Raw genomic sequence first — 15,243 nt, 5'->3', positions numbered from 1 at the left:
CTTTAAAGCGCTTTTTGCACCCCTAAACTCTTTTTTACCTTTATATTAACCCCGTCTGTGAAACAGGTTCTCCAGCTTTTTCATAGAATGTCGGTTGGCTGGTGCTTCTTATTTATTTCGAAAATGTGTGTAAAATGTTTTCAGCTGAAACAAAAGCATCGTCTGGCATTTCCAGACTCACTTTTGACCACCGAAACCCGAAACCCATCCAACCATTTTCGAGTGCATTATTCATTTGGTCTTATTTCTCTGCTCTTGACGTCATCTCTGTGTATTTCAATTTGGTATTTATTTCGCTTTTTACGTGTTGACACTGGATACCCAAAGAATATAAAAAAACATACCGGATTTTTAGAGTAAAAATCGCATTAGCTTGGCAGGGCAATCAATCAATCAGTGGGTGCTCTCCCCCTTTCCTTCCATTTTCTTGCCAACCCGACAAACAATTCTTCTGGGCTTCTGCTGGCCATAAATTATGTTGGTCGTAATCAGTTTTGTTACAGTTTGTGCCTTGGCTTTCTCACGAACTTTTGCGAAGCCGCAAAATCACCCCAACTCTCTCTGCGTCTCTCTATAGACCCGATTACCGTTAGCTTTTGTCTAGGAGAAGAATCCGCCAGGTGAATGAAAAGGGGTGGGGAGAAGAGTTCATTTACCTATGGCAGTTGAAAACGTGCCTCTCGTCGCAACTCTGGGATCAAACTACATGGGCATTCAATTGGAAGCTCTGAAAGGCTTCTACTTACCTGCCTACCTTTGTCCAGCTGCCAAAGTTTCGCGAAGTGTAATCCCATAATGAATGGGTAAGTCGGGGGTGATGGGATGAATATAATGATGCCGGGATATAAGCTTCTCTCGACATTGATTTGGGTGTGCGGAACATTACAATGAGATCACCTCGACACCTGGTGACATCAGTGGGATGGAGATTAAAGTTTTGCTTCTCTTTTGTTTGCTAAGTACGCATAGTTGACAAATGTGGATTACCTCAAATGAATATATCGATGTTTGTCTGAGCTCAAATCTTCATCACTTCGGTAACTTACGAATGGGTATGAAGCACTGCAGTAAAAAAGTTAGTTTAGCTAAATACTCATACGTTTACTGGTAGATCAGAAAGGAATTAAAGTTTTGTCATTAAGTCTCGAATCAATTCTGAATAACAGCTTTAGTGTCAGATCGTAAAGTCAAAGAAGACTATTAAATCACTTATCCGCTTATGTTATTACGGAAATCATTAGTGGAGAATGGTCAGTAGGCGTAACAAACAGTTTCCACACAGAGGAATCTCACTAATGTTCTATATCCGTAGTGCCAGCTCAACGGATATTAGCCCTATATGGTTGGGCATGCTTAAGACCTTATTTATGGGGTTTTCTAGACTCTCTTACCTCCAAAGACGACACCTGTTTCCGGCCTTATCTACTGGTTTCGATCGGGCATCTTTTTGAGTCCACTCCACTCTGATTTTTCCACAACTGGCTGCTGTGGCTATAATTTTCATCAAACAGTCGACAGTTCTCATTGGTTTGTTGCTAGAAAACAAGCGGCATTTCGTGGTGTGCGTGGCTTTCCATCTGTGTGCATTTCTCTTCGTCTTTCATCTGTGTGTTTGTGCGGCATGAACGACTCTTTCTTAATTTTCACTTGACGTGCTGGCATGCTTTTGTGCTTTTTACATTATTATTATCATATTTGCATTTTTTCTGCATCTGTTGTCTGCTCGGCTTGTCGTTGTCCGTCGTCTCCTCTCTTTGCCGTGCATTAAATTATTATTTACTGTGTACAGTGGGGCCTCGGTGGGGAAGATCCTCCTGGGATTCGGTCTCGGCTTCAGCTTTTGTCTCTACACTGATAAAAATATTTGGGGCAGCAGAATTTTCAGTATTACAATCAAAATAGGAATATGTTGGCTATGTTGACTGTAGCCTCTTTCAAAGTCATGAGTGGTTAAATTAATCTCTACAAACGAACATATTTACCAATTCTTTCTTCGTTGTCAAATTGCTTTAAATTATTGTTCTCTGTGTATTTGTGTTTAAAGCGCCAACTCTTCAACTAATTTTTTGCTTTCATTTTGCTCTACCTTACCCTATCTCCCTTTCACTCTATCTCTCTCGCTGTCCCCCTCTCGCAATGGCGCTTAATAATTATGTGGGAAATTGCAAAATAATGCTAGACAGAAATATTTCTAGTATTTCTTTCATTTTCTGTGCTTTGTGTGTTTCGTTTCGTTTTGCACTTGTGTTTTCTTTTTTTTTGCATTTCCATTCGCTGTTTTTGTATAATTCGCTTAACTATGCGAGAAAGTGTTGTGGGCGTTATGTTGTAAAAAATTATGCTGCAAAATATCAGCAGCAAAAAACTGCAACACCGCCGACCAAAGAAACTAAAAATGAAATGCATTCAAATGGAATTGCGGCTGCTTTTCAATTTGCCAACATTGTGAAGTGAAGTGAAGGTTGCTAAAGGGAAAAACTGAATTTCCATCTAGGAATTTTCCAGGTTTTCCAAAGGAAATAAAAATTTAAGGAAATTTCAAGTAAACAGATCATTTACAGATTATTCTTTATCAAAAAAAAAAGGAAAGTTGATACCTCTATTTATAATAATAATAATAGATTAATTCGCATTGATCACTTAATCCCGGTAACTTTCTCATTCCTTAAACTCCTATACCTTTTGGCCATAATGCGATTACCATAATTGCATGGAACACCGAAAAAACTGATACCTTTTCCGATTCAAGTGCAAGCTCACCTCAGGAATAAACTATACAGCAAAAATGTATCTTTAGATGGCTGTCAACTTTCACTTGATATTTTTCGATCGATGCAGTCGGAAGGTGTATTGTCTGTATTTTTTTTTACTTTGTTATGTTTTTTGCATAATTTCCTACAGCTCTCGTTGTTGGATAAGAAACGAAGGCGAAACACTTTTCATTTTGCCATAATGAAGCGCTTATATGCCGCGAACATCATGTGCCTGCCAATCACAAAGACCAAAAATGGTCAGAAATCAGCTGTTTGTGTGCCGGCCAAACAAATTTCAACTGGTCACTGAACCATTCACTGCATTCAGAGAGCTAGCCAAATTGATCAAAAACTGGGCTGCCGATGTGTTGATAATGTTAACGAAGATTGAATCGGCTGGTGTTGTTATAGTTGCATGCACCATGAATATCGCATTTCAATTCTAGCGTGCCGAGTCTTATGCTGCTGTCAGTTTTTTAACGAGCTGTTTAAATAAATGTAAAATGGGAAAACTAGAGCAGTTTATGATAAGGTTTACGAGACACTTTGTTGAATTGCTGTGTTAAAGTCAAACGGAAAACATGTAATAAGTTTCAGGCTGATTGATTTTGCATGTGATGTATTTATGTGCATGTATGGAACTAAAACTGGCTAAATATATTTTAGCTGTCTAGCTTTACCACTACTTTTTATAGGGTATTTTCTTGGCCATTTACCATTGGGTTTTCCATTCCCAGAATCACCTGCATTTCGTGTTTGATTGATCGCAGCATTTAAAGCCGAACGTTGTCTTCTTGCTGAGTTGTTAACGAGTGAAAGACAGGGAAATGAGATGGGACCCCCGAAGATCCGATGCTTTTAAATTCTGCTCAAACAACATCAACTTGATCACGCATTCGTGGCTAATTTGCATATCGAAGTAAGCCATTGAATGCCGGGACATGAACGAGTCAATTGGTGGGTCTCGACTGGTCAAATGGATCCGCTCGTCGCGGAGTCATAAAGTGCACTTAGTGCTTAGTATTCGGCTTAATTCAATAAATTAATTGTGTCGTTAGACTCGCTCAACTTTTACCACACACTTCCTGCCGACCAAGCACGTAACTTGCGTTGCTAGAAAAGCTATGCAATAAGTGCTACAGACCGACAATTGTCATTCAGATGGTTATTTAATGACCCAAGCCAAGGGCCCCGCGTTGGGCGCCAAATGTTTCTGTTTGGGGGTCGCACGTGCGGTCGCTTAGAAAATATCTCCAGACAGCCGGAAGCATTTCATAGGCCGTTGTTAATAATCACTCTCTCGTTAGATGTCCAAAAAAACACACACTCGACCAACTATATTGTTTGTCTAATGGAAATCTGTGGGACTGTTTTAACAGGTGCCCAACAAATTGATGGCCGCAATTCGTTTTGGCTTTGAAAGTGACTAGACAATTTTTCGGGTTTTCAGAAAGCGTAAAGGTCTCGAACCGAATGGATTGGATTTGGCTTTTTACTGAGATTGGGCTTGATTTCTAAATTTAAGTTTTAAGCAGGTATCTTCTTCTCAATTAAATATTAACATTGCTTCATTTTCTCACATCAGCTGGGAAGTTATTTACCTGTGTTTATGAAGTTAACTCTTTGTTTGTTACTTAGTTTTTAAATAAGAATTGAATTGTCAAGGCAATTGCACAAATTGGGCAAATTTGAGGTAAAGTGAGGTCGACAGCTCAATTAGACCACAAATGAGGTTGCTGTTGTCATCGAAAGAAGACGGCAACCTACTGAGGGATACAAAATTAGCGTTTGAAAAAAAAATGTCAAAATGAGGCAAGTGTTGGCTTATGCAATTCACACATTGGTCCAATGTTTTCAGTTAATAAAAGCCACTTAAAATGTCATTGAGCGCATTTAAATCAAGGATTCTCTTTTCTTATTTATATTGTAATATATTCATTTATACTATATGCACATTTTTTGTTAGTTTCCAATTCTTTTTGCGTGCATCTATTTAATGGATATTTTTTGAAAACAAATTGCCGCCACTTGCGCAGTCAGAGGAAAAAGTGTGCCACATGAAAAAGAAATAAGGAAAAAATTAGCTGGCGAATGTACCCCCCTTCGCGGTTGAAAAGAAAATCCCGGGGGCAAACGACAGCGTTTTAAAAATAAAATTGCATTATGAGCGCATTCGCATTTGTATTTGCCATTTTCCGCTTTTAATTTTTGTTTTGGTTGGCAATAAAATTGTGTGCGGGATTGCCCAACTGTTTGTGTACTTGCGAATGGAAACTTTATTATCATTTGCCGGAAAATTGGGTTTCCCATTTAAATATTTTATTCGAATAATTGAGCACTAAAATGTTAGTGTTTCTATGCAATTAAGCTGAATGTGATTCATGCATATGATTATTTAAATGTGTGTTTTTTCTCTTGAGAGTGAGTTGCCTATCTATTCGCTCAGCTTTCTAAAATCATTTAGAGAATATTAACCCCGTTTAGAGTGGTTTCAGATTTCCACCAACTTATGAATCATCATTCGGCTATCTTTCCATTCTGGTTCTTTTCCACTTACAGGGTATTAGTTTGAAGATCTATGCCATCTTCTATATTTATAATATTTGGCCCAGCGCCCTCTTTTTTGGTCAATTTACTGGAGCAAATGCCGAGGAAAATGAACATTTCAATGACATCATTTGGCCGTTTTTGGCGAAAATCAGAATTGGGGTTTACGAGTGAGTCTCAGTTGCTTGCCGCCTGGAAATTTTTAATGTCCGATGCAGTTTTCCGCTGTTTGCTGTCAGTTTAATGATTGTTTATATCGGATCTGCGGGGGTCTAGCGGTCGGATTTTATTTCGGTACCGTTTCCGCGGACATCGGGCGGAGTTTCCTTTTACTGTTTTGCATGCGCATTGGCAGACCCCAGCTGATGCTGATTTTTTAATGGGTGCACACTTTTTATTTTTATGCACGCCACATTAATAAAAAGAGTGGGAAATTTGTTTTCCTTTTCGCATTGGTAATTGTTAATTTTTATTGCCATCGGACCGGGGGTAGCCCCCCATAAAAACTCATCTATGGGTACAACGAACTCACAGTTTACGATAGTTGCTGGTCACATAAAAAACCATGGCACAGATCGAACTGAAATGTTTAAAGAAATAAAATGTGGCATAAAATCCAGATTAAATGGATCATTGTACTGGCGCAAACTTGGCGTTTCTCTTCTATTTTATGGATCAATCGAAAGTTGGTCTGCATGGGTAATATTTATGGTGCTTAAATCGGCTCAAAGTAAGAGCATTTAAGCCACATTTAGTTGCGGGTATTATTCAATCTAGTGACTTCGTCGTAACTTTCCTCCTTTTGCTGCACTTGTCTCGTTTAAATTATGTAGATTTATGCCCACCTCCGCCTTTGTGTTGTCCTGGCTGGAAAGTTCCTTCCGAGCTCGATTAATTGCTTTTGCAGCTTCCGCCGCTTTTCACCTGCTTTTCACCCGCCGGAGGAAAGCTTGCCAATGAAAAATGTTTGAACGCCCACACGACGGCAACGTCCAACTTTTAATTGAAAGTCATATTCAATTTTTGCATATTAATTTACCGGGGGGCCCGCGGCAATTGGGTTCATCAGCTGTCATTGGCAGAAAGGGAAAAATAAATGTAAAAATAAAAGAAAAAGCTGCTGCAACACCGAGTTGCCCTTGAGGACTATCCCACAACTTCCGTTTCACATTCGTTTTTGTTGCGGTGGAGAACTTCCGGCATTCGAGGCATGTGACATTCGGTATTGAATGATGTGCCAAGTCATGTGAATTATGCTCCCCAAAGTTTTCCAATCGACTAAATTTGGAGCCAACAATAAAATCGAATGGCACTCGAATTCCCCCCGAACATTTGACACCTTTCTGTGTTGCATTTCGGGCTAATTATAGTTGGCCTGGTCGGATTGACATTTGCAGGCCTGACTAAACTCACTAAAAAGCCAAAACTAAAGAGGGCGCCGATGCTATTCATAGCATTGAGGTTGTGCCTGCTCTCTGGGATACTGCTGCCCATTAGTCCAAAATCTGTGTAGGATGTGCTGGGTTTTGTATTCAACTAGCTCGACAATTCCCAAGTTGCATTGCCTTTGATTGCACAAGCTATCCTTCAGTTAAAAAAAAGTATAGATAAATGTGGTTATGAAATTGTTTTGCCATATATTCATTAGCTAAAAGATAATTTTGAAATATGCGCATATCTTAACCACTGTGCCAGCATAAATTTCGCTTTTTTTTCGAAACTGCTGGGAAACGCGTGTCTTTTCCGGCGTTTTGTCTTTTTACTCAGCAGTTTTCGGTGTCGCTGTTCCCAATTCAAATGCTCTGCCACAAATCATAGCGTGCACTTTGTCAGCTCATTTGGGTTTGGGTTTCGTTTTGGCTCGCCTTTGTCCGTCGCGTTATGATGACATTCAAACCTGTCAGCAACTGCCGTGCAAAGTCGGAAATTCAGGCACTTGGAGTGGGAAATGGGCATTTTGCTCCGCTCGAAGATTTATTTGGACTGTGTTGCAATGTTTTCTTGGCCATCCATGCACCTGCTGCTATACTTCGCTCTGCTGTGCTTTTTCCGCAGCCAAAAAATCGGGGTCGCATTGTCGCATAGAGTGCCTCCTATTTTCTAGACCATTTATCATTCATGTTGCGAAATGCAGCCTGCAGTTAGTACAACAAACAGGGGCCTTTATTTTTGCGCACACAATGTAGATTAAATGGGATCTGGTGGATGGGATAGTCGAGTGTCCAAATCTTCAAATACTCTGGCAGAAAATATTGTATCTTAAAGTGGATCTGGGTAATGTATCTTTCAGATATGCAATTAGTTTAATACCCTCTGGAAGGGTATGATAAATAGTTGCATTCAAGCCGCACGCTCAATTAAATGTAAAATGTCTGGGCTATAAAGTATTCGTCTATTTCGGATTTGTGTGTCTAGGTTGTTGGCATCCTAAAAAGATTTCATGTCTAATTCTTGGAATGCTTTCGCCTTTAGTATGTGTAAAATGCCATAAAATTGGAGCACCCATTGATGGCGCCATTAACAATAATTTAATTAAATCGGATTACAGGGCAAAAACCAAAGGGGGTTTTTGTGGGGGAGTCATGAGTTAAATGAGGCGGCTAATTGAATCGGCTAATGGCCGCCAATTAAATCTAACCATTATAAATCCATTCAATGTCAACTGCAGCAGGAAATATGTACATGGCAATAAAAAACTAAACAAAAACAGTACTGAAAATGTCAACCTTGTGGTAATCATAGAGCAAACGTTGCTTTGCAAAAAAAAAGTGGTACACCGAGTGCACAAAGCTAAAAAATGCATTCAAGCGGCAATTGTCAGCGACATCAAATTAAATTCGTCGCCATCGTCGACGTCTGGAGATTGTGCGCGGGTGTATTATTCGAGAGCCTGTGAAAGTGAAATTTGAAGTCGTGATATCGATCAGATTCAGTTGAAAGCAGGCACACACTCTCCGGAAAACTCTTGTGCGGATCAAAGACACTTTGTACAAATCGAAAATCCAGCCAGCCAAAATGGGTGCCCACAGTTCCAAGGAGAAACTATCTCGTTCGTACTCCGAGCGCTACATCCACAGCCAAATGATCGAGCGCGAACGCTTCGGAAGTTTTGGCAAGCGGGCCTCCAAAGGCCTCACCAAAGGTGAGTTTCTCGCGGGGATCGGGGCTGTAAATGCTAATGAGTGGAGTGGTTATGGGCTAAACCCACATCGAGGGCATTGGCTTGCAGCGTAAACAGAGCCGGAGTTGCGTAAGCAACAACGTGGTTATCTTAGATGATAAGCCATCACCTTTTGGTGACAAAGGGGGCAAACAACTTTATGTTAAATAAGAGGAAATTCCAGATAAATATAAATAAAAGAGCCTGGCAATGGCTGAAAAGGTTAACTTTTATAGGATACATAGTTAGCAAGCTCGGAATGAAATTTTACCAAATGACTAGTATTCAAATTTGTCTGCACTTAATGTTCAACTTCGTACAAAAGCAGATCCACCCAATTCACAAAACCCCCATTTCAAATTTAATCCCTTAGCGCTTTTAAGCTTTTTTGGAAATTCCGACTGCGGTCCGCTTATCAAACCCCCACTATGCCACAAAAGGATTATGTGACTCGGTGCAACGCTCCTCGCAGATAAAAAAAAAGATTTTCATTTTCATTTGGCCTAAGCCAGGTTGCAGCCAGCGTGCAACTTTTATTTCCATGTCCATGTCCAGCACAATTAGCCGTCAGCTGGAATAAATTTATTACGTTGTCCATGCCGCAGCTGCTTCTGTGGTCAACTCGGAAATGCATTTTCCCGCCGGCTCCGTTGATTAGCGGCCCTAAAGTGGCCAACCAGGCCCACAAATGGTGGCTAACAAGTGCCGAGTTCGGGCCAACTGGAATTGAAGATGGACAATGGATGGTCGTTAAGGAGGCCCCTAGTTTAGGTGAATCCAAGTTGATTAGTGGCGAGCAGGGTATGAAATATGATTGATTGCCAGTGGAGATTTGTTGCTACCAAGTGGAAAATTAGATTAGCCAATATGCGGAGTAAAGAAAGTTATAAACTGATGTGTATTGTTGTATATATAGCTTTTTATTAGTCATTCGAACTGTTGTAATACCATATGCTAGAACTAAGATATATGTTTAAATACCTCCAGCAATGCCTAAATCATTTCTTGAAAGAACTAAAGTGCACTCAAGATCTTGAGATCATATGCGATGGAACTCGTTCTCCACACCCGTTGAGAACTAATGGACGTCTGCCCGGGCATAATACGATTTCACCCTCCGTTTGTGTACATATGTATGTACATCCATTGCGGGGCAGACACTTCAATTATGGAAACGCTTTGTATTAATCCACAAAATGTTAAAATGCAAATAGCGGGACCCCCAACTGTTTGGAAACAAGTGTGATTTTGCCTTTGAGTTATTAAATGGGAATCCGAGTGCACAACTCGGTTCGTGGCAACGTGTTTGCGCATAAATTACGCATCCGCTTCATCCACATACATATTGATTTCCTAGCAATTTGTTCACAATCCCCTTTCATTTTTGTCTCTTGCAGGAGCTGCCAAAAAGCGCGATGTGCGCAATCTGAGCATATCGCCAACCGATCTGGGTCCGCCACCAAAAACCCAACAGACGACCAAGGGACAATCGACGCGCAGCAAATCATCGGCCACGCCCACGCCCACGCCCACATCCATACGTAAGTGCAGAGATTTACATATCATATTTACTAAGATATGTTGGAAACTTAATGGGTAAAGCCTTAAATACAGTGCTATTGTCGTATATTTCATATTATAGTATTTAGTTCAAGAGTTACCAACTTGCTGAGCTTTGAGCAAAATATAGCTTTGAATATTTTAGAATAATATTAACCGAATAGCCTAGCCTCGTTCCAATTATGTACTTGAAATCCCATAAAATCTCCGACATCGTTCTTACTCTGTTCCAGACGGAAGACACTTTTTACAGCTTCTTGGAAATCCCCTTGAAAGGTGTCAACTGTTGTCAAGAGTCCGCCCTGCAACGCCCCACCTTTTTCGCTCACTAGAGTTGTTATAGCTGGCTAAATGCGAAATCATCACTCAGGTGAAATGCTGCACAACTTGTTGCCCTCAATGAATTGCTAAATCTGTCCACCTGGCCGTCGGTCTGTTCCCTTATTTCACTCACCTTGCTCCGCCGTAAAGGTGTCGTATCTTGAAGTCGCTGGCTTCCAGTTGGAGTTGAAAAACAATTTAGCGCTCCATTCCCACAGTTCGATGTTTAGAGCTGGGTGGAAAACTGGGAAAAATCTGTGCCAGCTGCAGTTGGGCAACAGCTGCTGAGGTGACACTTTGTCTGCAGGCAGGCTCCTTCAGCTTGCCCCAAACTCCAAACTCCTGGCAGAGTACATGTTGCCACATGTGCCTGCGAATTCTGCGCAAATTCGGCTCCGTTGACTCATTCACTCCCTGTTAGTCATCTTAAATCCCCCATCAAGTTGAAATGAATGTGGTAATTGCTTCGCCTGGAGTCGCTGATTGCTTCATTGATTTTGTTGAGATGTTCAGATATTTAAGAGTCGAAAGATACAACTTCTCAAAAGTTTCTCAAATGATTTGGAAATTCTACGAATTTTAAATTTTTTGAAAAAAAAAAATATTTGCTATTTTGATCCAAAAATTGGCAATAAATACCCAAATATGGAATGTCATACCTCGTTGAGTTTGTTTTTTAAATCCCAATCGATTGGCATTCAAGTTCGGGAATTCTAGGATTTTTAAATTTTTGCAAAAAATGCGAAAATTTGGGCAAAAATTAATTTTACAAAATCAGTTTAAAAGTGAGAGGTGTTGTTAGTATTGGTTGTAAGGAGTATAAAATGGTACTTATTCTTGCTCTGTGACCATTTTTAGTCAAGTTATAGTCAAAAAAGCCAACTTGAAAATTAAGTTTTTTGCCAAAAATAGTTTCTCAGATTTTTTTGTGAAAAAAATATTTGGTATTTTGATCAAAACATTGGATATAAATACCCAAAGGTGTCTAACATAATTCTAGAGGAATTTTAAAGTACTGTGTTGATAGAAATCATCACGTCCGCGGAAAACCCAATTAAATCATTTTTGCCACTTGCTCAATTAACGCATTTCGTTCATTGTATTCGAATTTCGATGACCCCATAACTTTGTATATTTATGCTGATACAAAACTGGGGCAAGCAAAACTGAAACTCAATAAATCATATATCCGCTACAACTGTTTTAAAGAATTAGAAAGAATTGAGGAGTTAACTTCCCGGAGTTTTAGTGATATTTTTATTATTATTTTTTTTTTTTTTTTTTAAGTTTTTGACTGACTTTGTGCTGGTTCCATGATTTTGTTTACGATCGTGTACGGGTCATGCAAATTTTTGCAGGCCTGCATAAATTAGCCTTAATAGGGAAATGCATTGTGTTCGCCTGCCGAGATGTTGCTAAATTGCTTGAAATGTCGCAGGGCTGAAAATGAAATCGCTAAGAGAATGCTTGCCCCTCCGTTGGAATCTATTTATAAAGTCGGACTAATTTAAAATGACTTCTTTTGTCCCGATCTCCGATACCCCGATGATGATCACATTGTCCAGTAGGAATTTCCAGAGTGCACATGCTTATCGCACCATTTTCACAAGCAGAAAAGCATGAAAAACGATGTGGAAACGTGTTTTGCATACACGATGGGGAAAAACGAGCTTTTGGCTTTCGGCTGGAATTTCTTGTACTAATTAAGATTTATTTTGCCAACATGCAATTTCGTGCAATTAATGCCTCTGTAGATTAATCAAAAGGAAAGCATATTTACAAAACTTAGTGTGCTACCCATTCTAAGCCAAGACATGATATACATATAGTTACTCTATTTTTAATGGTTTATCAACCAAAACGTGCCGTGGGTTCTTTCACCTCGCCACTATCTCCGCTGATAAGCAGAAGTTCGATTAACACACCCATTCCAGCTAATTGGATGGCCCATAATCGAATAACTACTTAGTATGCACTGGGCAAGCAGCGCGATGGGGCAAACGTGATGGTTTTCAAGCCCACACTGCACTCTATTAACCCACGTCTGCCGGTTTTGGCCAAAAGAAAACCACTAAAGAAATGATTATTGGCATAATTGCGCAAGATCGATTGAGTCGTCGGCACTTTCGCACCTCTTTGTATCGTTCAGATTAGCTGCCCACGCATCGGATTTTTGTAAGAGTGTTGAAAGAGATCCGGTTAGGGTTTACCTGCCTTATGGGTTTAATTCACCCATTGAAAGATGCGGTGGTCATAGCAGTTCTTCATGGGTGGTAGCTCCAATAAAGTTCAGAACTCTCGTCTGACATTGACATTCGTGGCATTGTAAACTCTTTTTTCGGCCTGCACAATTCCATTGTTTGTACTTGTGCCCGGTTTTTTTCTAGACTTGTACTAGCCATTTATGGCTTCTGGCGCTGGATTGTTTAGCGTTTTGTTTTGCTTTTTTTCTCCTTATTTTTGCCTTTTTGTTTTTGCGGTTAGCATTGAAACCGAAGCGGTGACAACCGGGCTAAAAAGATTTCAGCACGAGCTGGAGAATTGCAAAAACTATATGGGAGATACATACGCATACGTATTCGTATTCGAATTCCCAAGTGGAAGTGGTCGTGAGGTCAGTTGGTGGACAGTACTATCCGTACAGGAAAATAAACAGAACAAAAGCAGCAAACTATGCTAATTATTCAAGGAAACCTGTATTGTCTGCAAGTCGCAAGAGAAACTTTAGAAACTAAAGAGTTAAGTTAAGAGTTGGAAACTTAAGAGAGCTGTCATATGGCTTTCGATTTAAGAGAGATCCTTAGCAACATTTAACTGCTTGCCTATAATGCTTTAGCAACATTTTAATGCATTGGAGAAAATGACTAGATTAACAACAACTAGATAAATTCTTATAACATATTTAAAACGTATGCACATCAAATAAAACTCCGCAACATGTTGCGCTCTCTCGCCCAGCAACGTGTGAACTGCTTTCTTGCACTGCTTGCTGCACGCACCTGCCTTTTTCATGCCACTCCAAAAACAGGTGTTTCTGTTTTGGCATTCTTTCCCTGTTTTGCACCTTGTGTTGCAGGCAATGAAAAAAAAACGCATGAGCACTGCAACCTGGAAATGCAAACTGGTTTTCTTTTGATTTCATTAATTTGGTCAAATTATGACATGCTGGGCGGCCAGCGACTCGGGATCGCTGTTTCCCCAGCACCGAATTGAGATTCGGATTCAGTTGCAGATGCAGATTCTTGCGCTTTCTGCGCTCCCTGCCACTTGAGCGTTCAGGTGCATTGATAGCCGGAAAGCGGCATTTTTATCATAATAGTTGAACCAAGTAGGCTCAATGAATGTGACACAAATCGTACACAAATTACAAACTTTGCCTTATACCAATTTGAAAAAATATATATTGCATCCGTATTTTCATTCTTTATACCATATTTCGAATGAGACTCGGTCCTCGGAGTGGTAAAGTGAAAATATGGGCTTAAGAAGGTTTATTCGCAAGCATTTTGGCAGTAAAAATTCATTGGGCAGTGCAGTTAAAATTATAGAAAACATAGAGAACGACGAGTTGGAAAGTGAGTTTTTGCTGCTGCCTGAAAGTATGCCGCATTGTTTATTACCAATTTATTGACCAACGATTTTTCTCGCCCATTCATTGCAGATAAACGTTTGAATGGCACCTTGGCCAGTCCGGCAGCAATTGCGACACCCATCAAAGGGGTGGCCACCAAATCCGGAGCCACAAACAAGCTGCAACAATCGGCAAAAACTAAATCAACCGCGATTATCAAAAGTCCAGCAATTGTCGGCGTTTCCGAGGGTAAGTGTCAACAGAAGAGTAAAAATAAGTTCGAATAAGTTAATTAGCCGCGCGAAGGGAAATCGAAATTGGAGCAGCTCAAATTGTAACCCCATTACTTATTTCCTATTTCCCTTCGGCCAACGCGAAGTGAAAGCATACGAAATTCAAGTTTACTTCAAATCAAATTAATTTTTATCTATCTGAACGTGCCGCCAAAGTTTTTTGTCTGGCCAAAAAAAAATTTGTTACATTGGCGCACAATCACACAATGGCCGACGAACAAAGTTGGCTGGTCCATTGCAAAATGCTCTCCCGGGGACAGTTTTTGTGCTCAAAAGTTGGCTAACTTTTGTAATTAATATTAAGGCGGCTAATTAGCCGTTCGGGGATTACGAACTGAGCTTCTGCGCCACATTAGTTATACTATACAGCTAGTTCTATCTTGGCTTACTTGCTAGTGTCAAATGCGTGGCACGCCTCTAAATGATTTCAATGACAAACTCAGCACTTGGCTGTGGGTTCATTGTTCGTTTATAAGCAAATAAAATATTTATATACTCCCAAGTATCTGCTTTGCATTGAGGTGGGGCAGAATGCCACTAATAGGCGGTGATTATCTTTATGGGATTCGTCTATACGACTTGTTTAACTAATTAGGTCTTCTTCGATGAAAAAATATCTCCAATTTCCAGGTAGTAATTAAGCCAGCTTGCAAATACTACAATGATAAGATTTATCTAGTAATAGCTTAAAGACGCTCTTAAGTTTTCCCATCCTATTCAATTTTAGTGCCCGAACTTCTTGGCTTTTTAGCTATCAGTTGGGTTCTTTATCTGCAGCCCGTTCAGTAATTGAGTATGCCAGTGAATTTAATGGCCAAGTTTTCCCACATACGTATATGTACACATATGTGTGTTTTGTGTGCTTATATAATCGTGTGCATGACCCCCACTTGGCAGGTGGTTCTACATTATGGCCCACACACACACTGAGAGAATTTCCCCCCTCGTTCTGCGCACAAATGTCACAACTTGTTTATGCCGCTTTGCGTTCACTTGTGCTTGCCCCTCCAACGAAATTTGCTTTGATGTTCAGCGAGT

At 40.1% G+C, this 15,243-nt stretch overlaps 1 protein-coding gene across 4 annotated transcripts in view; it reads left to right on the top strand.

The window, feature by feature from the left end:
• LOC6613202 (filamin A-interacting protein 1-like) overlaps positions 1–15,243 on the top strand; it is a 70,805-nt gene that overhangs the window by 36,300 nt on the left and 19,262 nt on the right. For 2 of the 4 annotated variants that reach the window (XM_032727481.1, XM_032727488.1), the window contains 2 exons: positions 9,858–10,001; positions 14,003–14,161. In XM_032727481.1, the coding sequence (XP_032583372.1) occupies positions 9,858–10,001; positions 14,003–14,161 (303 nt within the window). Of the gene's footprint in view, positions 1–7,968; positions 8,443–9,857; positions 10,002–13,801; positions 13,917–14,002; positions 14,162–15,243 lie in introns of those variants that run through there. The other 2 variants (XM_032727498.1, XM_032727507.1) reach the window with 2 other exon arrangements.

Source organism: Drosophila sechellia, chromosome 2L (genome assembly GCF_004382195.2).
Source record: "Drosophila sechellia strain sech25 chromosome 2L, ASM438219v1, whole genome shotgun sequence".
In the NCBI taxonomy this organism is placed as follows: Eukaryota; Metazoa; Arthropoda; class Insecta; order Diptera; family Drosophilidae; genus Drosophila; species Drosophila sechellia.
This window is presented reverse-complemented; position numbering and strand designations above follow the sequence as displayed.